This window comes from Oryza sativa, chromosome 6 (genome assembly GCF_034140825.1).
Source record: "Oryza sativa Japonica Group chromosome 6, ASM3414082v1".
Classification (NCBI taxonomy): Eukaryota; Viridiplantae; Streptophyta; class Magnoliopsida; order Poales; family Poaceae; genus Oryza; species Oryza sativa.
The window spans coordinates 17,670,232-17,695,829 of NC_089040.1; the positions used below are offsets into that span (position 1 = coordinate 17,670,232).

At 40.2% G+C, this 25,598-nt stretch overlaps 1 protein-coding gene across 1 annotated transcript; it reads right to left on the reverse strand.

Moving 5' to 3' along the window:
- Positions 1-4,561: 4,561 nt before the first annotated feature.
- On the reverse strand, positions 4,562-15,155 carry LOC4341077 (G patch domain-containing protein TGH homolog). Its single transcript, NM_001423990.1, has 16 exons — positions 14,891-15,155; positions 14,152-14,242; positions 13,962-14,056; positions 12,338-12,441; positions 11,919-11,980; positions 11,751-11,825; positions 11,279-11,427; positions 10,738-10,813; positions 10,588-10,668; positions 10,244-10,321; positions 9,897-10,035; positions 8,917-9,400; positions 8,515-8,796; positions 8,326-8,442; positions 7,220-7,426; positions 4,562-5,818 (listed from the first exon to the last, which is right to left on the reverse strand). Exons 1-16 carry the CDS (start codon positions 15,026-15,028, stop codon positions 5,042-5,044), a joined length of 2,955 nt encoding a protein of 984 aa, NP_001410919.1. The 5' UTR covers positions 15,029-15,155; the 3' UTR covers positions 4,562-5,041.
- Positions 15,156-25,598: the final 10,443 nt, after the last annotated feature.

Sequence of the window (25,598 nt, forward strand, 5' to 3'; positions counted from 1 at the left end):
GAGTACAACTTTTTTTTTGTAACTCCCATAAATTTAAATCAAATGGCTAGCATGGCTAAATCCTTGGGATATAACATTATTATAGTTGTCCTGCCACATTGGCAAGAAAAAATATACGAAAAGAAATTTCATGCGGTTCTGTTTTCAAATTTTATTTAAAGAGTTGTAGAAATGAAAAAAAAAAACGAACAGTTAAGTAACTCGTGGATAACTACTAGCCTGAAATATCAAGGATTGCAAATTGGCAAATCTTCGTGATGACACACTTTTTGAACCACATAGATAGATGACATAATTACCTAATCGATCAACTACTACCAGATGGAGTACCAGTACCATCGCTGCAATATGGAATAGGTCAAATGTAACGATCACCTGGAGTCCTTGTCTGTTCTGCTTCTCTATATCGTGCACTACTAGTTACTTATATGTCAATTGGTCCTATAGTTAACCCTACAATTAGCAGAAAAAAGATAGTGGCAATTCTGAACTTGGATTTAAGAAGAATTATAACTAGATTACATTTTTAGATAATGTTAACCAGTTTACATAGCAGAAGAAAACTAAAAGATATATAGGGGTGTTCCTATGTAGTGTTTTCCGACGTCACCGGACCCCGGGTAAATTATTTAATTCTAACTAATTTATATCATATTAATTAATATATTAGATAATTAATATGTATTGGATCTCCAGTATTTTTTGTTCTGGGTTCACCAACGAAGACATATATCCCAACCTAACAGAATATTGTATATTACCTTCATACTAAAATATAAAGGATTTTGTCTATATAGGTTACATGGAGAAAATCTATATTTCAGGACAAAGGTAATATAACTTTCTCCTTTGTGTTCACTACTGTTCAGAAACAAAAAGGATTTAGCGTTCATATATGCATGTGAAATTGTATAGCTGCTATGCATGTCAATTTGCATATTGAATAACAGATTTGACTCTGAGCCACATGATCTCTAGCAGCCAAGACAAGCTAGCCTCACATGGTCCAACAGAATAATTTTTGTACGTCAATTCGATTCGTTATGCTCAGCAGCTCCAACAAGTTCTAAAGTTTTTTGCTGCCTCAAACTCTGCCAAGAAAGCGCTGCTTTACGTTTGATCCTATGTGCCCAGAGAACGCAATGCGTTCTCCACTTTCGGATCTCGCAAAGAGAAAACGTCTTTTTTCCGATTTTTGGCATGCCAGCAAGCGGTTGAGACTTTCGTTATTCCAAATTTACGAAAGGAAGGCTTAGTCTGGAAAACCATGCTCTTGGTGCCTGCTTGAGACCATAGAGTGCTTTATCTAATTTACACACATAATCCAACTTTAACTTGTATCTGCTTAGGACTATCTGACTTATCATATTTGCATCGAGATTAACTTTAGATTTTGGACGAGACCTACTTGTTTGCTGTTTGGATTCCAACTTTTTTCAATAATTGACAGAATTCTTTACATCCATAATAATTTATGTTTCCAATAATCCAAGTTGTTTATCAAACCCGCAACTAACTAGCTAATTGCAGCATATTCAATATGACTCTGGGATATTAATTGGAACCTACACACATCAGAGCGTAAGTCGTGGTGTATAATGGAGGACCGTGTCGTCATCACCTCAACTGTTAGGTGTTGAATATAAAACGCATGACACGTAGGCACGTAAAGTGATTGAGCCCTAAAGTCAGAACATATATTGTTTAAGCCGTTGAGGCCACGTAAGAGAGCTGCAGCCGTTGATGAACAAGTCCTGGCCGGTGTTCGCAGCCAGCCTGAAGGTTGGTACCGCCATTTCTGTATGGAATTCCCCAATCGCGCACACACATATATAAATAGCAGTATAGAACTGGTGAGATGTGTAGTTTGGACTTATGCTATGTCCTTCATTTTAAATTACTTGTCGTTTACATTTTTTCTAAATCAAATATATCAACCAACGATATTTTTTTTTAAAAAAATGTGTAGTTTAACCTCATGTGAATTATATATTATTAAAGTATTTCTTGTGGCGAATCTAAAAATATAACAATTATGATGTTAAACTATGAGTTATAGAAATTGATGGACAAATATTAAAATGTTTGACTTATTACAAATTTAAAACGACAAGTGATTCAAAACAGAGAAAGTATCCTATTTGGCGTGACTGCTACCACTTTTTTGCTATTAAATCTCGTATCATTGATGTAGAAAAGTTATGGTTTAAATCATTATATCCGCAGACATTAGTTAAATAACTGACAAAAATAATATACTATATTCATTCCGTCAAATGAATAGCTTTAGCGTGAATTTTTATATCCTGCTTTTAGCGGTACAAAAGATAACACTAATCGACTAAAGCGCCGAGAAAACGCTAAACTAATTCTAAATCTAAGCTCTGAACGAAAAATTTATATAGTAAAAATATGTATCGCCCCCTCGCAAAGAATAACAAAGACGTAACTGCCCCCAGATATGGTTACCAGACGAAACGGAACAGTACGTGCAGGCTAACCATAATGACACAGCCATCGCCTTCCATTTGCGTAATCGTAGAAGTAAAAACGATTTCCTTCTCCTGTCCCCTGACCCTGAGAGGCCGAGGCTGAGTTTAATTGGGTTGGGTTTCCGTTTTGTCAACCTCGCGTCACCGATCGAGAGTGCAAGCGGCCAAACGGCCGATTTGTTGTCGAATCCAAGGTGACGACGTGGTGCCTTTCTTTTTCGGGGAGTTGGTGAGCAGACCACCAGGCAAAGGGAGAGAGAGAGGTTAGGTTAACCTGTTCCTTTGTGTGCGCCGATGATTGGGAGGAGCTCCGTTTCTGAGTTGACCACAAACCTCATCCTGGCTACCTCCTCCGAATGGTTTAGTTTTTACAATTAGCATGTCATCTTCTCACGCTAATCGCGTATAAGAAGGGTAATTTCACCTTCACTTATAAGATACCGGAAGATACTACCATGAAATGAATTGTGTACTCAGGTATACTTTTGTCATTCAAGAAAAAGCAGAGTCCGTGCAGCACAATCAGTGCAGAGTCACAAGAAAAGCACTCGCCAGAAACTGTGCAGCACAAGATTTTGTCATGCACGGAATTTACGGACAGTAGCACTAAAACTACCTTGAATTCCTGCATCCACGACAATTACGTTGTCCGTCCGGGCAGGGCTAGCTCTCGCATATATTTTGATAAGAACCCGACTAAGCATCTACATTGGAGATGACTTAAAAGACGTTCATGCTTCGAGAGTGTGGTTAAGAAACGGACAAATAATCTTTGTTTGCGTTTTTTTTAACCTCTAACAATGGCGTTGACACTCCATCTCTCGGCAAAATGGCTGTCAGCCACCACCGTGGTGGCGAAGAGGACGACGTGGACGGATCACCCTCTTCCTTGCCATGACCAATTGCGATTGCCAAAAAAACAAAAGGTAAAGAGTTGCCATGGGAAGAAGGAACATCCATGGGCCAGGCTACAGCGATGGATGCTCTCCCAGGCAAAACAGCGATATCCATCTCCCAACTTTTTGCACATGAAACACCAGCTAAAAGAATCTTTTCAAGGGGGGTTTAGGAAGTAAAAGGCAATGCATTGACATAACCTGTGGGCTTCGATTCCTCTGAAATAGTGACTGCAACAAGAAAAGTGGCCTTTATAGTCTTGGGGGAGAATCTTGCTAGCTTCTCATGATCACTATAGCTGCAACAAGAAAAGTGCAGGGGTGCTTCCAACTTCAGGAGATTCAGAACTTAATTCTGATGTATGATTCTGATTGGATCGTCATATTTATTTGTATGTTAAGTCCATGGCACTCACAAACTTCAGAGAGTACATTTGAGCTAGCCAGACATCTGGGTGAACAGAAACTGTACCAAGTGGCAAAACATGGGCCTTCAAAAGGCTCTACAACACGCTGATTACATTAAGTTCTGACAGTCCAATGCGCAACTTACATATTAGTAGTTTTTACAGTCCACCCGGAATATGTACTATAACAAGACAAACAATACTAGTCCAGGCATGATGAGAACAAAACATCCAAAGCATCCTCCTGACACCAGATCCTCTTGGTCCTATAATGTACTAACATGCTGACAATTTTGGTGGTCCCTTTGATAGTTCATAATATTTGGACATGTAACTGCAACAAGATTAGGGGGAAAATGAACTTTCATACATTAGTTTTTATTTCCTAAACAGAAGTGCCACAAAATTAACTAAAATGGGAATTATTAAATGCATGTATCGATAAAATAAATAGCACCAGAGGAGGCTTCAGATGGCAAGGAAACAAACATTGCAAATAAGCATAGAGTTCAATCGTGCACCTAAGCAGAGAAATCTAACAAAATACTTATCTTCATTTTATCGTAACACTATCATACCACAATTAAAATAAACCAACAAAAATTAATATTCTTAACAATTTTCCCAAACAAGCTGCCAAGTGCCAAACTAAGCATGTGTTGCGGAGTATCAAGGAATGGGTACTGCAAGGTGACAGGTGAAATTATAAAGGGGTTATAACACCGAGAACAGTTCCATGGACAAATAAAGAACAGAACTTGCTCATCCAGCAAAACACAATCTTTCCATAAGCATCCATCCTATAGTTTTTCCTTCTTGGAGAATATGCAAATTAATTAAGGAGAAAAAAGTTTGTTACATAAATAGGGCGGTTACAAATCCTACTAACTGCAGCAACACTACATCCTGTAGATTAATAGAGAGAAGATCCTAGTATGTCTAATAGTCTATGATTGCACATGTATGTACAGAACCCACTGACTCAATTAAATGTTGTGAACATGGGGCACTATGCAGTACATTGCAGAAAAGAAAAAATGGTTGCACCCAAGGATTACAGGACAGCAAACTAATTAAGAAAAAAATTGTGTAAAGCACTTAATAAGAATATCTGCCTCAACAGTCACCATATGTGTGTCCTGAAATAGTTTACCAGAATTTCCTTGATTGGGGATTTCTCTTCACTGATTTTTCCCTCAAAACTTCTTGTAGCTATCACTAATGAATGCTTTGTGGAATCTTTTCCTCAACGTTTGTGGTGTCTAGAACGCCTTCTGGATCTGTCTTTATCAGATGATCTTCGACTACTGGATTTATGTCTTTCCTCATATTCATGATCACTAGAATCAGTATCAGGATTGCGAGTCCGGTGATGCCTTTTCTCACGGTGTTTCCTCTTAGTATATTGGCTGTCACTGGAATCAGCATAAGGACTTCTACTCCTGCGTGTTCTATGCTTTGAATGTGACTTTCTTTTCTTACTCCTATGATGCTCAATAGAAGAATCAGAACCTGGAGTTCCACTTCGAATTTTATGGCGTGATCTTCTCTCCCTACTCCTATGCTGATCAGAGGTCGAATCTGAATCTAGACTACCACTTTGGGTTTGACGGTGCGAAGAGCGTGACCTGCTTTTCTCAGCTCTATGCTCCTGCTTCTCATATTTCAAACCAAGCTCTTCAACATTATCTGATGGAACATCTGCACTGGCATTGGCAATTTCCTCCTTGTCAAGAGCACTCTCGTTCTCCTTTATTTCCTGACAAGTAATTGCCTTTCTGTTTCTAGATATGCCAATTGCATTAGCTGTTGAAGGTGTTTCTGATCTAAATAAGACATTGGGTGGTGTGGGCTTTTCTGGTGGAACATCCAACCCCAGTTCTTTACCCAATGATTCTAGGAAATCCTCAGCAACAAGACGATTGAGAACCATATTGGCATCTTCACTGGTCTTTACTGGATCCACTGGTTGATTAGCAAGAGGTTCAGCCATATCATCATCTGAATCATCAGAAAAGATAGCCTGCAAGCAACAACAAATACATTGTCAAGACCCACAAGTGTACACTAATAGAAGACAAGGGGAGTAAGTTCATTTTTTTTAGCAGTAGAATTCTCCAAAGACTTATGATATTTTAGAAATGAAATGTTTTTGAAGGACTAATGAGATAGCTGAAGCTTTAACACCTACTACCTCCGTCCTCTAATATAAGGGATATTCACTATTTTCTTGTAACGTTTGACCACTCGTCTTTATTCAAAAAATTTGTGCAAATATAAAAAACGAAAACTTGTGCTTAAAGTACTTTGGATAATAAAGTAAGTCACAAATAAAATAAATAATAATTCCAAAATTTTTTGAATAAGACGAGTGGTCAAACAGTGCAAGCAAAATGTCAAAATCCCTTATATTAGGGAATGGAGGGAGTATTAAAGAATGTGATCGCCACTTCTAGATTCTATACTAAGCAGCAGACGTAATTCAGTCCCTCCATAGTTCCTGTAATAAGATTCTAAAAATAGAACATCTGGTGGCATGGTAACAATCATGAAGGGCCTGTTCACTTTGATGCCATTTTCAACCTTACCAAATTTTGGTAAAGTTACCAAAAAAGTGGCTACATTTAATTTCCTGCCAAATTTTAGTAACTATATAAGAAATCCTGCCAAAATTTTGGCATAGTTGCCAAAATTTGGTAAGGTTTTTTTTGGCATCAAAGTGAACAGGCCCGAAATTCCAACAGAGAATAGAGTACGCTAAAAAAATCATGAAATTTTAAATTAAAGAGAAAATCAAGATCAGTTACTCAAATGAACAAATCCATGTTCTATAACCTGTATACACAAATCTCACAAGTTGTTGAACCAATGTTGTAATTAAATAATTTACTATATTTTTAATTTACAGATCATTTACTTTACTTCTTTCAAAAAATACTATTATCCATTTCTTTGCCATTTCAACATGTAGACATTTATTATACAAGATGAAAAAAAAGCATGAGTACATTCTGTGCCATATAAAAAGTGCCCTTCACTAGCACATGGCATTGCATTTCAGCACATTTGTCAGCCTGCAAATGACATGGTACAATGGTAATACTTCCTAAACTTCTAAACTATAATCGAAGACCAGCATGAGTACAAAGGAGGATGCACTAAATCTACAGAATTATTACTAATTATTTGGGATGCAATGTATACCAAAACAACCAGTTAATTTTCTATCCAATTGTTTAGCGGAGGAACTTGTGTATCGCTTGACAGGAGCCATTAAATGCTCTTAGATCATTTTTAATCTGAGATGAAGTACAATGAGTCATGGACTAAATATGCCATTTTATTGTGATGGGTTACAATTCATTTTAATACAACTTTATGGTGAATGTTACCATTGAGAACATCTATAGGGGACACATGTTACCTTGTAAAGATCAACAGGTCTCTGCACACTGCTGGACTCAATTTCAGGGTCAGTCGCAGCTCCCTTTGCTTCTGTCTCTGTTGCTCCTGCCACAGAAGTATGCTGTGGAGCAATACTCGAACTTTCCACTTCGTTTGTCCTCGTGGTGGATTCTGACATGAAGATAAGGCTGTCCATCTTACTTCTTGGCCTTTGAACATGAAATGGCTGCACATACATAATATATTATCAGTGCCCGATGTCTCATGAATGCTATTTAGAACATGCCAACATGGTAACATGAAGTTCAATTTGAAGCCAGATTAAGGTCTAAACCAAACATAGCAGATGGTAGAAATGGAGAAAACTTGCCAAAGAAAAGTACATTCAATTCATTATAAGAAATAAATTAGTACTGTAAATTCAGCTCTATTTATGGCTGCTATATAAACATTGGGTAAAGTCTATTTATGGCTGCTATATAAACATTGGGTAAAGTATTTTTTTAACCCTGAACTTCAAAACTGATCGTTGTCACCCTCAATTTTCAAAACCAGGCACAAATGAAACCCTAAACAATATTCCGAGGAGGTTTGACTAATCTGATAGTGGTTTTTCACTATCTGAATCTGACTATGTAAATCTCATTGTTATGGAGCGAACTGAGTGACATCTACCTAACCAAAATATGCATAATAAGTCTGTACTAGAAGAAACCACCTTCATTTCAAACAAAACCACTAAGAAATATGATCTAGGTGTTATTTCTCCGGTTTTTAAATTCAATGTGAAATTGACTTTGAGAAGAGTTCAAGGGACAAAATGACTTTCCCAATAAAATAATATTGTGTTCCATTTCCATAAATAATAAATTAACAATATGTTTCGATCAGTTCATTAGGGGTAGTCTGTAGTTGAGTAGATGAAAAAAGAGTCTTCAGGAAAAAAAACACGTAAAGAAGGGAAACTTTGATAGATTCTTACGTCTATTTTATACAAAAACTAGCAGAGCTTGCAAGAGTACAAAATGTTTTTGGTTATACTGTGCAATAATTCTTTTATGTCATTTATCCCAGAGGACATTCTTTCATAAATAAATATAAAACCACAAAAAAAATCATATTTACCTTTCCCATGAAAGGATCAACTATGTCAAAACGCTTGCACAGTATTGGTGATGGTCGCCATTCAAATTCCTCCCTTCGTGGATAAATTGATTTCTCATCTCGTGCAGGTATAGATCTCTGAATTAATTTAACAAGGGTCAATATATGTAAGGTATGAACTTATTAATTGGATTGTATAAGTTAAAATACCTCTGATTCAGTAGATGATACAAAACGTTGCTCATTTATTCCAGATAAACCCAACAATGATAAAGGATCCATAGCCTTTTTTTCCTTGCCCTTTTCAATTGTCTCAGCAGCAGCCTCAAAATCTAGTCTTTCCCGGGCACGGTCAACATCTGACATAGTACTTGTAGGTATAAGATTTGCAGGGCGAAGGCCTCCTTGGTATTTATCCTTAAGAAATTGCTCAAACCTTGCTTGCTTTGCAGGATCATTTCTGAAAGGCTTTTCATACTCTGGTAGGCCGTCCTATTGTTAAACATGAATAATAAATTCGTAATTACACCAAGCTTAGGTGATTCATATAACAAATATAAAGTTAATGTGAGGAAACAATAAATAGTGTAACAAATCAATTCACAAACTTACAAGAGATATTGGCTTCACAAAGTTGTCAGCCAGATTGGACTGCAGTTGAATTGCTTCCTTTGCAGGGAAGGATGAGCTAGATGATTTAGTGCTTCTATCAAGGGGCCTTTCACCAAGAATCTTTCCACGATTTTCAGCAGTCAACTTGTCAGAAGACTTGGATTGCACAGTATCAGGCTTTTGCTGGTCAATATATTTCTGCTGATACTCCCATAACTTCCTTGCATAGTAGCTACAGCCATCTCCTTCATTGAGGAAATTAAACTGTGTATTTGTTTTGCTTTTCTCTTTGTAAAAATCCTCAATATGTTTCCCACAACGAGCAACCATAGCGGCACAACCCTCAATCAATAATCTCAAGCTAGTATCTTCTGGAGCAGGAACCTCAGGAGGAGCCAGATCAGAAAGGTTATTAACATCCTGTCGTGGAGTTAGAAACTTGTGGCGACCATCAAAATCAGATGGGATCTCAGGAGGATCAAATCTGGAAAGTCAAAATGCAACAAAAACTAAACAATTACATGCAACACACATATATAGTGGGTGAAGTACAGAATTGAATCAATCAAAATTGCTGTAGCAATGCTTATTGTTCATTCCTTCTGCAGGTACACATTATTTGGGGGCTTAAACTATCATTGTGTGTTAACACAAACAAGTACATAATAGCTTAATATTAAAAGGTCTAAAGAGGTCAACATATTCATAACTGCAGCTCCATATTTACATATCAAGTTATGGAGACTTGATTCATGTAACACTTAGCTGACAGGTAAATTGGTATAAAAATGTAGAATTCAACTAAATAATTGCCGAACATAGCCGGATAGCACTATGTGATCAGAAAGCACAGAAAAAAAGAACATAAACAGGCCAAAGGATTCAGTTTTGTCCACAATTTAAGCAAGTATGCTCATAAACCAAATTAAAGAATTAAAATGGGAAAAAATCATTTACTGTGAATTAAAAATAAGCATCACCTTTCAAGCTTGTACTCAGAACTTGAGGCGATTTTAAAAGCCAGGAAGACACCTCTTTTCCTGTCTTCAAGTTTATAATTACTATCGCTGGCTGTTTTTGAAGGCTCAATATCAACTTCCATTTGTTCATAAGCAAAACCTGAAGACAAGAGTACAGGTTCAGAACAGAAACTCAGGGAAGAAAATCAAGGGTCAGAAGGCTTTATTCAGCTAAATATGCAATTACAAAGATTAACCCACTACTGCATTTCAGCAGGTACTCGTGCACACGAAACTTCAGTATGCTTCCATCAAGACTTCCCATGTCACAAGGGGTTACAAAATTGACTTGAAGATTATTTTATTACCTGATGCATAAATATCCTCATCTTCAACACCTAGCTCCTCAAGTGCTCCAATCCCAAAGCCAGGAGCATATTGTCCTGCTGATGATCCAAACAATAGATAAGATCTCTTTTTTTTCCAAATATTTAAGCAATGCCAATAGAATAATAAAGGAACAGTCAGGAAGACTATATTTTTTTTCTCACTGAGAAGAAAGGCACCCAAGATATAGTTCAAGATGACTCAAACTTGGGTTTCATGTCAATGGCATCTACAAGCACCTTCCCACTGACTGAGCTAGGGTCAGTTCCCTTAATATCGACAGAAACAGAATAAGATGGTGCAGAAGAAAATTGCTGTGTCGTACAGTTTGAAATCAGAAGACTCCCCCTCATTGAAACATCACTTCTATTACGGTCCCTCGCTGACTTCTGCAATCTTTTCCTATCTACAAATGAACAGATGTGAGATCATGCTACAAAAGAACCATAGTGAGTATCTTGTAGGAATAAGGTACCTTTAAACTCAGGAGCATGCTTGAATGGGTCAAAACCTAACCCATGCAAGTCCTGCTTGGGATGAAGAACGTATACCTAAAGTATTTATGGAATATCAGAAAGATCAGTAGATTTTTATTTCTTCATTGATATAGCTAATTTACCATGCAACACAACCATATGTGTGGAAAATAATTAGCATTTGCATGCACACTTAGCAACCAACTGTAGTCCTTAGTCTATACTTCTTTTATGAGTTATCAATAACTTCTTGTGGTCTTCAAGCTAACATACTCACAATTAATTGAAAAGGAACAGTGTGTTCTTAGGAACTAGAAAAACTATACTTTAAGAATAGCAATTAATATCGGTTTCAATGTCGCCAACTGAAACATGCAAAAGTATACTTTATGCATGGCTACAACATACAAGGTTTCAAAAAACAAGCTAGTTCAAGTTGGAAAAAAAATATACATTAAGTACAACATGATAAACCAGGCAGAAAAATGTATCCATTTTGGACATATGGTGCAAATAACACTTGGTCTACTTAGTACATACAGGGGTATTTCCAGAGGCATGTAACTCCTCAAATGATTCTGTGGCACCATCATCCTTATCAGACTTGTGTGAATCAACTTGTATTTTTTGACCACCAGTTTTTGTACCAGAGAGTGCAAGGAAGGCTTTTCTTGCTTCCCTGCGCGATTCTGCACATCAGCACTAAATATGTAAAAACCAACAATAGTTTAGTAACTTGGAAACAATTGGAACTACAGAACCATTTCAAAAGCACAAACAAAATTTGGGAGAAATAATGTTTCTGGACTAACGATAACTTTTGAAGTCAGATTCTCAGAAGGTATAGCTGTTATTCATGAATGTAGAGTGCAGTATTTAGTGATTTCACTCCAAATGATAGGCTGCTTCGGGTAGGAACGGCAGAAGTTATATGCAAAAAGATTTTTAAAAGAACAGGAGGATCTTTAATAGAGCAGTTTAACAGTCCAAGCTTCAACTGTGAAATGTATACCGTATAAGGAGTCAGCATGTGCATCTCTAATTGAACGACCTTGGCGCCAGCCCATTTTCATCAATAACTTCACTCCTGCTCAAATTATTCGAAACTGTCAATTCATTTCAAATGGTACATATGAATTCTCATCATGGTTTTAATGTTAAAAAACAGAACGTAACTGACCAATAGAAGTAGTAGCAGGGACCACCAGCTCATCAGGAATAGGCCCAGGTATAGCCGATGGTCTGCACATATAGAAGGATGAATATATAAAAACAAGAAAGCCAATTCAAGTATTGTACATTTAGACTACAGTGGCATTTGAGTTATAAGGCTGTAATAACATAAATAGATAAAGAACAAGCAACACTAAAAAACTAGCATGCATATAGCCAACTAAATTCTAGCATACAGCATATCAGATGTGCATAGCTGATTTTGTTGTTCCTTCTTTTTTTTCCTTGATCATTTTCGCATTTTAGGGGAGTTGGATTGGATGTTTCTACATTGAGGCTATTCTCCAGAAAAGCTGATAGGGACCAAGATAATTTTATAAATCATGTGGGTAGTACATTTAATACAAGAGGATAAAACTATCAAACCTCTCTTTCTGCTCCTTGGAAGCTTGCTTTCGGGCATGTTCTGTAGCTGTAAAACCAAATGTATCATACTGCTGAGATGTTTCCAAGGCATTACCTCCCATATCCTGCATGTTTGTCTGAGTTGTTACTACACTGATTCACTTTTTGACATGGAATTTGTGAGGTGAAATAGTTCCACATGATTATAGCTAAGCAGGTCCTTGTGTGATATCAGATCAAGAAGCACAGATACACTATGGTGAGGTTTAACTAACTTTCTACTTTTTAATAACCAGCATGGACTACAAGGGTAAATATCTTTTGCTTATGTGATGCAGCACTAAAGGTACCTTTACAAAAGTATATGTAAGACTGACAATCAATTAGTACCAACTGCTTCAAGAAAAGACATAATATGCTTTTGCACGCTCTTGAACTCACTCCCTAACAATCAAATAAAAATGTACAGAAATTGAAAATTAAAACATAGTTATTTATACACATGTACTACTTACATCGCAAAGCGTTTACTTGACCTCGTAATATACTAAGTTTCTGATGAAATATGATATATCCACTTTTAATGCAAATATTAACAAATAAAATGGCAAGCAGACAACTTGACACAGTTTGTTGCATGTGTTCTGGACAATGCTTCTTATCATTGAATAAAGAAGAGAGCAATGACCACCTTGATAGAACTGCCTAGGACTATGATAACTTGCAAGATACTAGAGGTCACTTCAATTAAAGAATGTCAATCTTTGATTGCTTGTAGGTGGAGAAACCTCCAATGCCTTCCAAAAACCATAAACCATATAACTTCCTATACATTAATATTTCATTGAAAGAAAGGAACTAGGGTACCTCTCAAGCACCATAAAATTCAAAAAGAAAAACAAAAAGAAAAGAAACTGCAGGACTGGATCTATGGCATTGTCAGTTCCCAGCCAGATGGTCAGGACAGGTTTTCCACTAGGCAGTTTCAACAAGCAAAACCTTAAATTTAAAAATTGACTGGTTCCATCCATGTGAAATTAATAATTTAAATATGAAAATCCCAGGGCAGAACTTTCTTCTGTTACAAGATTTAGTTAGATAAAGGCACATACGAGAATGATATGATATACACTATTTTCTTAACTAACGCTCCCATCGGTAGGCCATATGCTGATTATAAGTTGTATGGCTTGTTAGCAACAAAAAAATAATTTGAGTAAAACTTTTATATATGTGTCCTCGGCGGTTTAAAGGCCCATGCTGGAAAATAAACTACGATAAAAGAACACCTCAAAACCAACTTGAAGATTAAGTTTTAAAATTCAAATTTTGGCTGCGGCTTATAAGCTATAGGGAAAAAGATGGGAGTCTAAACGTCAATTACCCAATCAAGGAGCAATATTGCTTACAAGCTCAATTTACTTGTCAAAGGAGGAAGTGTAAAAATTGAAGTGTTTGAATGCACTTATTTCTTCCTCAGTATAATGCGGTTTGTTTGTCGTAGAGACCAACATGTTTATTGGTACAAAATGTAGGTTATTGATTTGAAAGACAAAAGAAAGTCCCATTGTTGCAAATTGCAAAAAGGAAAAAAAAAAGAACATCTCTCCCTAAAATAATGAGCAGTAAAAAAGAAGTTGTGTACCTTTATGTCTTCCTCATCGAGAAAACTGTATATGCTTTGCTTTTTCATCTCAGCCCTATTTTTCCGTGACGATGTAAAAGTCTGTGGAGTCCATCCTGCAGTAAACCATATTAGTTTTGTTACAATATATTGGCATACAATCATCACTGGTACTCTTCCATATTAGAATTACATGACTAACACAACATACCCTCTTTTGTGCCAACGGTATTGTAATAACCAGCTGAGAAACCTCCCGTAAATGCACCATGAAACCTTCTTCGCCCTTCCTCATCTCTCACCTGCAGGCCAATCACCATCTCGATTTTTAAGTAAGCATATTACCACAATTACTTGAAGCAAATCATCTACCGCGTAACTTTATGGCAATGACATATAGAACCACGAAATGTATAGACAGAAGAAGGAAGTTAAGACATATGTACTCCCTCCGTTTTTAAATATTTGACAAACATGTTTGACCATTCGTCTTATTAAAAAAATAAGTAATTATTAATTCTTTTCCTATCATTTGATTTATTGTTAAATATACTTTCATATTACATATAGTTTTACATATTTCACAAAATATTTTGAATAAGAGAACGGTCAAACATGTGCTAAAAAGTCAATGGTGCCAAACATTTAGAAACTGAGGGAGTACAACTTATCACATGCAATACTACCCCAAACCCAAAGATGAAGCGCATATGCGGCCAAATGCATTGCGACTGCCGCGAAACATCAATAGACAAATTCAACGGATAGTATAACCCTAAAAATAGATCAGAAATCGCCTGCCAACTTCCTCCAAAAGCCCCCAAATGCTAAACCAGGAGCAAAAGCGTGTGCCATGGCTCACAGCTGGAATCGACCGAGCAAACCACCACGCGAAACAATCAACGCCGCTTCCGAGGAAAAACACTGAGGGCGCCGAGAGAGCTCTCTACCTCCTGCTTCCAGGCGGGGAGGGCGCGGAGCTGGCCGGCCTCGGCGACGGCCCGGCGCTTGCGTGCGGAGGTGTCCTCCTCCCGCTCGATCGGCGTCCCGTAGACGACGAGATCCTCGTCGTCGTCGTCGAACCCCATGGTGGCGGCCGGGTGGTGGGAACGCCGGCCCGGCGACGGGAAGACCTAGCTCGCCGCGCCGGGTGCGGGCGGCGCGGAGGGGCCGGTGAGGTGGGGGGTGGAGGGTGTTTCTGGAAAGTGGGACGGCGAGGAGACGCGATGGCGATGCGGTGGGGAGAAGCTGTGGGCTCTCCCTCGACCGAGCTAGTAGAGGTGCGGTGATACAGTTTGGGCCGAAATTGGTGGCCCACAAAGGAATTGGTCCATCCTGATCCATCTCTCCCGTCCCAGTAGACCTTATTCGGTTAAGGGAGTGTTCGGTGGGAGTGTCTAGCAAACATTCGAATGATTTTTGTCATCCATCTCACTTAGATTTTTCAACGTCTATCCGGATGACACGTTGCCGAGTGAACGACTTTACTAGTTAATCATTCTAACCGATTGCTCGGTGAAGAAAAAAAAAAAGCCAAGACATCCCTTCATTTTGATTGTCTAGAAAAAACCCGAGATGAATGAATAAATATTACTAATACATCTACTTAAAAAGTTACATGCAGTTACATTATAGTCATATTAGCTACAGTATAATTACAGTATAGTTACACTGCAATTACATAATAGTTACACTACAATTACATAAAAGTTACACTTTAATTATATAAAGTTACGCTGTAATTTCTGGAATTACATAATAGTTACGATGTAAGTTTATCGTTGTAACTCTAATCAATATTTATTGTATATATATTTTTTAGGGAACTATTTTTCAGCATTGCATGCTTGCTCGGTTGGTCGTAGTGGTTCTAGCGGGAAGCGCAGGCCGCGAGATCGATCTCACATGTGGGCATCTGTTTTATATTTTCCCACCTGTACAGCACGAATCTTGACACAAATCCTACGGCCAGAAAATCGACAGATGTGTAACTAAAAATCTGTCGAAAGATTTATAGCAAATCCGGTTAATACCTGATTAAGTTTACTCCTCTCAATCTATAGGATTAAAGGAACAAGGCATGCATTTGGTTTAAAGGGGAGGTGGATGACTAATCTTGACACAAATCCTACGGCCAGAAAATCGACAGATGTGTAACTAAAAATCTGTCGAAAGATTTATAGCAAATCCGTTCGGTTAATACCTGATTAAGTTTACTCCTCTCAATCTATAGGATTAAAGGAACAAGGCATTATAGATCTTGATTTGCAACAAGGGAAAAATAACCAGGGTTGATATTGAGGGTGCATTTGGTTTAAAGGGGAGGTGGATGACTAAGGAAAAAAATTCTCTGTGGCAGTGCCCCGCACTACGCCTCATGTGCGACACCGCGTAGACAGCTGACACGTGTCCAACCTCATACTGCAATGAAGCGCTTTCTTTGGAGCCAAGCCGTCTCCCTCAGCTCGTTAAGACAGGCACCAAGCCACAGCTAACAACTGCTATATTTCAGAAGCAAAAGAGCAGCCAAAACTCTTCAAGACTAGTACGAGCTAATTAGCCCAAACCGTCAGGCTCCAAGATTTCCAGAAGTATTGCACTTCAATATATAGGTTCCTATCTGGACTGGACAGACCATCAGAGTCTCCAGCTCCTCAATTGCCGCTGGCCACTGCTAGCTTTCCTTTCTCTTTTCCTGCATAATAAAAGTTGTGTAACAAGTCACCATTTTCAGCAATATTCAGCAAATTACCACTAAAATTTCCAAAGAGCTTTAATCACACCAGAAATTCAAGAAGATACATTACAAAGACAAGCCACGAATCACCCTTCAAGATCGTTTCAACAAACCTGACATCTTCTTTCATGGTCTGCAGAGAGGAGTGCCAAAGCTATGCGCATGGAGGCGGCAGTGGATCTCAGGGTGGAGAGATGGCTGTGCCCCCGCCAGCGGCTGCGGCGGCCGTGCGACAGGAAGAGGATGGCTCGATGTATTCCTAGACAGGGGGTCAGCGGCTCCCAAAGTTTTCGGCTTGGTTTGTTGTTTTGAGTCTTTCAATACATTGGCTCAACTCTAAAGAAGGCTTGGATGCAGCGGGAGATTGGACATGCGTCAGCTGTCTACACGGTGTCGCACATGAGGCGTGATGCGGCACTGCTGCAGAGATTTTTTTTCCGTGGATGACATATAGCCATTCTTGTTTATTATAGGATGATATATTATTTGGACCGTAGATACAATGGGTTATATATTTTTTTTGTTTGGCTGAAAGGTAATGAGAGTGGATGGTTCTGTCTTATGCTGCACATACCCTTTTCTTCTCCCTACCATGGCCCCAATCATCTTTGGCATTGCTATCACTCGCCCAAAACCTCTACAACAACCATTACCACCAGGAAATAGCTATACATTGGACCCAACACATACGACATGCATCTGACCAGTGTATACAGAAGCACAACTGATGCTTGCATGGGTTTGCCTGGAGAGAAGTCGAAGGCTGTGATTGGTGGATGCGGAATGGCCAGACGTGGGTCGTAAGCATAACAGTACTCTTACCACCCCAAAACCGGTCCTCCACGTTAGCGCCCAATCCACCTCCATGACAATGCTCAAGGGGACGATAGCTAGTCCTCCACATCAACGTCCAAAGTGATGTTGCCCACTCCTCCTTGATGACAGTGACAAGGAAGGCATAAGAATATTGTGTAGGATAACATCGATGAGAGACAACCACTTGTGCCACTAGATTTGACAACTTCACACCTCCCCCCCATCGAATCTAGCCACCATAGTCCTTTTACTTCGACACGTTTTCTCCTATCACTAGAACGGATACCCTCATCTCAATCGGGCGGTAAGCCCAATCTCAATCGGGCACAGCGTCCGTCACAGGCTAGAAGTCACTGATGTGAAGAGTTATCTCAATCGGGCAAACGGCCGTCACGAATGAATATATCTCAATCGGGCCCTAAGTAAAGCCCGTCACAGATAGCTTTGACCCAGAGGACCAGTCAAACTATAGCCCGTCACAGATGACCTATCTCTATTGGGCCACAACTAGTGCCCGTCACAGATGACTACTAACCTTTATCAGGCCTAAACTAGAGCCCGTCACAAATGATACTCATCTCAATCAGGCCTAAACTATAGCCCGTCACAGATGACTACTGACCTCAATCGGGCCTAAACTATAGCCCGTCACAGATGACTACTGACCTCAATCGGGCCTAAACTATAGCCCGTCACAGATGATCTCATCTCAATCGGGCATTTAGTTATGGCCCGTCACAGATGACTATAATACTCAAAAAAAAAATTTGTTTTTTGGCTAGCCTCAGGCCTTTGCTAGCCATGCCCGCTGCAAAAATGACAGAAACAAACACAGATATCCAATATCCCCAACTCCCCAGCATCACCCATTCATATACATATGCATTCACATACACAGACATCAACATATTTCACACAACCACACATTCACAGCCATCTCATATTTCACATCCATTTACATATTTCACATCCATTCAAATATTTATCATGTTTCACCTGCAAAACCGAGTTAATTGGATCAAATATTTATTTAGCAAGTCTTAACATAAACATATGAAATATATACATAAATATAAACATCACAGTTACATCATCACAGTTGCATAATAAGTGTTCATCATTGCCTAAACATAAAAGTTCAACATTGTTCATCATTTTAGTTTAAGCCTAAACATTCCTTTGGGATTAATTATTTCACGGAGGATGAAGCTGGCTATCTCCTCGCGAACCTCCTCAAAGCTGGTAGGCAGAGACTTGGTTATTGTGCCCTACATTGTCATAATTCCAGATTAGTTGATCGATCATATATAAGTACTAAAATGTAGTTAGTCTATCACAATTGAGACCACCGACCTCAAACTCAGCCAAAGTCTTCACCTTTTCTCTATATAGAAGGCGCATGTTGTGGCACACATGGAATCCGCACTGGTCACCTATTTGTTGCTTCACCGGGAAGTCTTTTTTGTGGATGAGGGTGTCATGTCTTGTCTTCCTGAGGCCTCCTCTTTGCATGTATTGGGCCCACGCTTCATCTATCGCTAGTTGAATTGGGGTCCAATCATATGTGTTCTTATCAATTCTGGAGTTCAGGTAGTGACATGTACTCCACTTAGGTGTTATGACCAGAAGGATCCAATGGGCACTGCGGCATTAACATAGTGAAAGTTAATTAAGTACTCAAGGAATGTGTCATGCTGTTGTGTATATTTAGTTAACACACTTACTATTGATTATAGGCGCACATAATGTACTCCTTGTCTCGGCGGGACCACAAGGTGTCGTAGATGTAGTTGACCATTCCTTGATGGTCATTCTGGAGATTTGTGACAGTGACCACTTGTGGATCAAGGAAGGCAACTTCCGGTGCATGCTTCTGACACCATTGCCAACTTAACCTACATACAGGATAAACGATCTTGTAAGCAAGTTAAACTGATTGTTATTACCAGATTGAGTTGGGCGACAATACTTACAAGGAGTAGCACTTAAGGAGGCTTGTGTCCACCGCTCGGAGCCTGTAGAGGTCGAAAAGATCCTTAAAGTCGACCACGATATAATTTGTTGAACCAAGGAATGGCTTTCCATCGTGCTCTCCAAGGATATCGGTAGCTTTACTTGGCTTCCTGGCGTTAAATTTCTCCATGTAGTAGTGAAGGTCCTTGCAAGCGGTTCCCATTGCGGCAAGCACGTCATCTCCAACCAATGGCATGCCTAGTTGGAACTCCTGTGGAGCGACGTATTTCTTCTTGACCTCTTTGCCCTTAGTCTCTTCCTGGCCCTTGCCCAGATCTAGCTTCCTTAGAGCTAGAAGCGAGGCCTGCACCTTTCCTCCCCTTCCTCTCCCCTTTGCTTCAGGTTTATCGAGAGTAATTCTCTGAGGGGAAGAGTGTACCTTCCTGCTCTTCTTCATCGGTGGGGGTTCATGAATCGCCTTGCTGTCGGCCTCCGTTCGGTCCTCCCCAAAATCTGTGTCGTACTGCAACTGCACATCGTAAGATTGTGCATGATGATCTTGAGCAGGAGGGGCTGAAGGAGCAGAGGCGGGTCTCTTTGGTGGACGACCGCCTGGTGCAGTGGTTGGCCTCGCTGTAACCTTGATCTCAATGAGGTCCTTGGGCCATTGGATGAAGGTACCACGGGCATTTCCTAGTGAGAGAACCTCGTCGTTCGATGGATACTTCAGAGGGAACAGCTCGTATTCGGGCTTCACCGAATCGACTTGAACTTTTGCACAGTCGGCCCTGAGTTGTGCTCCATGCACTCTTGTCTCTGGGGTCGGCTTGTACGCAAGTCCCTCGGCTGCTGGAACTGTGAAGGTCGGCATCACCCTAACTGTGAGGGTGCAGCTCGTTAGTTCCTGCGATAGATTAATCAATTTTTTTAGAATATTATATATCATATGGATTCGTTAAGTTTTTCATGTATTGAGTAAGTTCACGGTTACCATTATATGGTCGACGGCGCTGTCGACTGATGTTGGATTTTCCGCCAACTCAGTTGATGCACAACTGCTGCGTTTTTGGGTGGGACTTCCTAACTCTTCGTGCGCAGCAGCGGCGGCCTGGGGGTTCTGTTGCTCTTCTCGGATCTCTTGCCTAATCTTGGCCCTCATCGACTCGAGCTTTTCGTCGAATTCAGATGTCAGCTCAGCTTTTATCGACGCCCGGATCTTGGCTTCAAGGCGTGCATCTTTCTCCGCCTTGTTGGAAGTCCACTTCTTGTACTGCCACGCGTTTTCTGGAAATCCATACTTCCAGGGAACAGAAGACCCAACGCCCCGTGTCCGTCCACGGTGTTCCTTGTTGCCCAACGCTTTCGTGAGGAGGTCGTCCTCGCGTCTTTGAGAGTAGGCCTCTTGCGAGGCTTGTTGCTCGGCAACCAACTCCTTCTGCATTACAATTTAGTGGGGTTAAATAAACTGCACGATGGGAAACAATGCGAACATCTAGTTTGACTAGAGACTTACAATAGCTTCGTATACTCGTTGATCTTCTACATTTGACATGAAGATTGTGCCATCATCATTCTTCTGGTACCTAGCCCTGGCCCAGTTCCTAGCCCGAGAGTGTGGGATATCGCCAAAGACAAGCGGTGTGCACGATTGAGATGCTTCTTCATCCTCACGCTGCCATTCCTCATCCTTACCGGCATATCCGGCGGTGCCAAGCTGGTGCGGATGCTGGTTCCTGGTCTGGAGCAAGCGATATGCCTTGCTTCTAGCTCTGGACTCGGGGGTCGACTTCTTCACATGGAATTCCTCCCAGACCTGTTCCGTGATCCAAGAAAATTTCTCTCTTGGATCTGGATTCACCGGGTTGTAGACAAACTCGCCGACTAGCTTAGTCTTGAAGTTCTTCCAAGCATTGCCCATAACCTGGAAAGCAGCCCGCCTGAGACGGTCCTCAAGCTCCGCAGGATAATCAAAGCTCTCCTTGAACGTTAGCCAAGCAATGTCCTTCTCTGCGGCCGGCACGAGCTTGATGTCATCTTGCAGAATACTGAATTTCTGCCTCCCTATGACCCCGCAGATAGACCTAAATCGGCTCAATGTTTTCCTTGGAGATGTCGGCAACCCTACGGCGTCCACCGCTGTTATGCGGAACTGTTCCTTAGGGATTTTGTTCCCTGTCCTAGGAGTACGTGCCCTTGAGGACTCACTAGTTGTCGTCGACATTGGTTCGCCTTGCTGAGACATTGTCTACTTTTTTTCAAAATAACGAAAATACACAATTCAGTGCTTCAATGGCTTAGAATCCAAAGTTCTAAAATCACTTTGTCGGATGTATAAACTAAATTGCACATCTCACAAATCTAATAAACTGAATTGAATATCACATATAAATAAATTAAACATTTCATCTATTCATCTATTCATCAACATTCATCTATAATCATCTATTCATCCACATTCATCTATGCGTAAACATTGATCTATTCAAACACATTCATCTAATTAATCATCTATTCATCCACATGTAAAATGAATTGAATATCACATATAAATAAATTAAATATTTCATCTATACATCTATTCATCCACATTCATCTCTAATCATCTATTCATCCACATTCATCTATTCATGCACATTCAACTATTCAAATACATTTATCTAATCATTTATTCATCACATTCATCAATCAAACCACATTCATCTATTCATCATTCATGCGCGATGGAGGACTCACCTGGGGGTCGGCGCCGGGCTCGGTGGAGGGCGGCGCCGGTCGGTGGAGATGCCGGTCGGGTAGGTCGGCGCCGGGCGGGCGGCGTCGGGCTCGGTGGGGGTCGGCGACGTGTGTTGGTGAGGATGCGGGCGGCGACGACGAGGAAGGCCGACACCGGTCCGGTCGGTGTAGAGGCTCGGTGGCGGCGGCGGCGGGCTCGTGGGGGTCGTCGGTGAGGAGGCGGCGGTGGTCCGAATGGAGGGCCGAGGAGGCTCGGTGGCGGCGGCCGCGGGCTCAGCGTCGGTGGCGACGGCGGCAGGCTTGGCGAGGGAGGACGACGGCGGTGGCGGCGGGCTCGGTGGCGGCGGCGCTAGGCTCGGTGGAGGGCGTCGCCGGTCGGTGGAGGCGGCGCCGGACTCGGTGGCGGCGGCGGCAGGCTTGGTGGCAGTGGCGGTGAGGGAGGACGACGGCGGCGAAGTAGGAGTTGGCGGCGGCGCTAGGGTTCTAAGGAGGCGGGAAACTGTAGCGGGACTTAGAAAAATTTTCGATCCGATCTGAGAAACCCTAGATATAGTAGAGTGATGAGTCATCTCAATCGGGCTTTGCCATAGGGCCCGTCACAGATGACACATCGGTGACGGGCTCCATACTAATGCCCGATTGAGATGACATTCAGGCCCATCACGGATGACTCATCTGTGACGGGCCCAAAGATAATGCCCGATAGAGATAGATTAATCTCTATCGGGCTTGAACTAAGGCCCGTCACCGATGACTATTTTTCCATTATTCCAGATAAGTCTTTATATTTGTGAGTACAAAATATATAGCTGTTGTATAATAATTCATTTTATTAGTCATAATATATTTTCGGATAGTAAATGATTTCAAATGGAAATATGGTCAACAACAAAATTGTAGAGGTTATCAAGATCTACAACTTTTATTTTGGTCATTTGTCTATATAACTTTGTTTCCAACAGCTTGAAATTGATTTTGACAATATGACAAATCTAAACAGCATTTGTAAATATTAAATGATTTCAAATGGAAATATGGTCAAAAACAAAGTTGATCCTCTCATCATTATGTACAACTTTTATTTTGGTCATTTGTCTATATAACTTTGTTTCCAACAGCTTGAAATTGATTTTAACAATATGACAAATCTAAACAGCATTTGTAAAAACTAAATGATTTCAAATGGAAATATGGTCAAAAACAAAGTTGATCCTCCCATCAGGATCTACAACTTTTATTTTGGTCACTTCTTCATCCGACAAAGTGATACTACCAATGTTTACAAAATTGACATATCTGTGTTGATATTTATAAACCAGATGAGAGAAATGTGATTATTGTGAATAGTATAACTATCACTTTGACGGATGAAGAAGTGATCAAAATAAAAGTTGTACATACTGATGAGAGGATCAACTTTGTTTTTGACCATATTTCCATTTGAAATCATTTAGTATTTACAAATGCTGTTTAAATTTGTCATATTGTCAAAATCAATTTCAAGCTGTTGGAAACAAAGTTATATAGACAAATGACCAAAATAAAAGTTGTAGATCTTGATAACCTCTACAATTTTGTTGTTGACCATATTTCCATTTGAAATCATTTACTATCCGAAAATATATTATGACTAATAAAATGAATTATTATACAACGGCTATATATTTTGTACTCACAAATATAAAGACTTATCTGGAATAATGGAAAAATAGTCATCGGTGACGGGCCTTAGTTTAAACCCGATAGAGATTAATCTATCTCTATCGGGTATTATCTTTGGGCCCGTCACAGATGAGTCATCCGTGACGGGCCTGAATGTCATCTCAATCGGGCATTAGTATGGAGCCCGTCACCGATGTGTCATCTGTGACGGGCTCTACGGCAAAGTCCGATTGAGATAGATTAATCTCTATCGGCTGTAAACGTTGGCCCGTCAACGATGACTCATTTTCCATCTTTCATTTGTTGTGAGTGAGTGCAAAATATATAGCTGCTGTATAATAATTCATTTTATTAGTCATAATACATTTTCGGATAGTAAATGATTTCAAATGGAAATATGGTCAACAACAAAGTTGTAGGGCCTTCGAAGATCTACTGGTTTTATTTTGGTCATTTTTCTATATAATTTTTTTCCCAACAGCTTGAAATTGATTTTGTAAATACTAAATGATTTCAAATGGAAATATGGTCAACAACAGAGTTGATCCTCTCATCAGGATCTACAACTTTTATTTTGGTCATTTGTAATAAAAAAAATTAGCCATATTAATGACTACACATATCAAGTCTTTGCAATAAAACAAAATACTTCATTCGTTACAATAGATAAGTACAAATGCATCAGTCACAAGGTTATGCCTTCCGTATGATCTGAACGAGCATATGCCACAGGCTCTTGGGGATCATCGTCAAGGTCAATGTGAGGTCTTACATGAAGATTATGGTTGTATTCTTCTTCATCGACGACGTTGTCAACTCCTACAATTCGGCGCTTTCCATCCCTCACGATGTGCATCTTCTTGTTTGAAGGGTCTTTTATGTAGAATATCTGCTCGACCTGTTTCGCAAGTACAAATGGTTCATCGGTGTATCCCACCTTAGATAGATCTACTAAAGTGAAACCTTCCTTGTCGGCTTTGACACTAGTGCGTAGATTCACCCAACGGCAGCGGAACAAAGGAACCTTGAACTTGACGTAGTTTAGCTCCCATATCTCCTCAATGCGGCCGTAGTATGTGTTTGACCCAACATGATCCTGGAATGCATCTATACGGACGCCGCTGTTTTGCACTGTGCTTTTGTCATCTTGTTTGATGGTGTAAAATGTATATCCATTTATATCGTATCCTTGCCATGTGTCTACGGTCCAAGACGGTCCCATCCCCAACAACTGTACTGTCTCATTTGGGACATCCGAGGACATTGTCACACAATTCTTGAACCATTCGTTGAACCGAGAATTATGTTCTCTGTTAATCCATGCATCAGATCACCCCAAGTTCTCATCTCGGATTTTCGCTAAGTGCTCCTCAAAGTATGGGCCAACTTCTGCCATATGTTGGAGCACATCGTAATGAGCCTGCGCGTACGACGCTTGATCGGGCCTAATTCTTTTCCTTCCGATTGTGCCAACACCTGACAACCTTCCCTCGTGACGAGACGCGGGAACTCCGATAGGATCGGCATCGGACATGTAATTGACACAGAACTCAATAGCCTCCTCGGTCGTGTAACCTTCAATGATGCTCTCCTCGGGTTTAGCTCTGTTACGAACGTACGACTTCAGAACTCCCATGTACCTTTCAAACGGCCACATTTCCCTTAGAAAAGCCGGGCCACATAGTTTTGTCTGCTTCACCAGATGAACAGGGAGATGAACCATTATATCAAAGAAAGACAGTGGGAAAAACATCTCC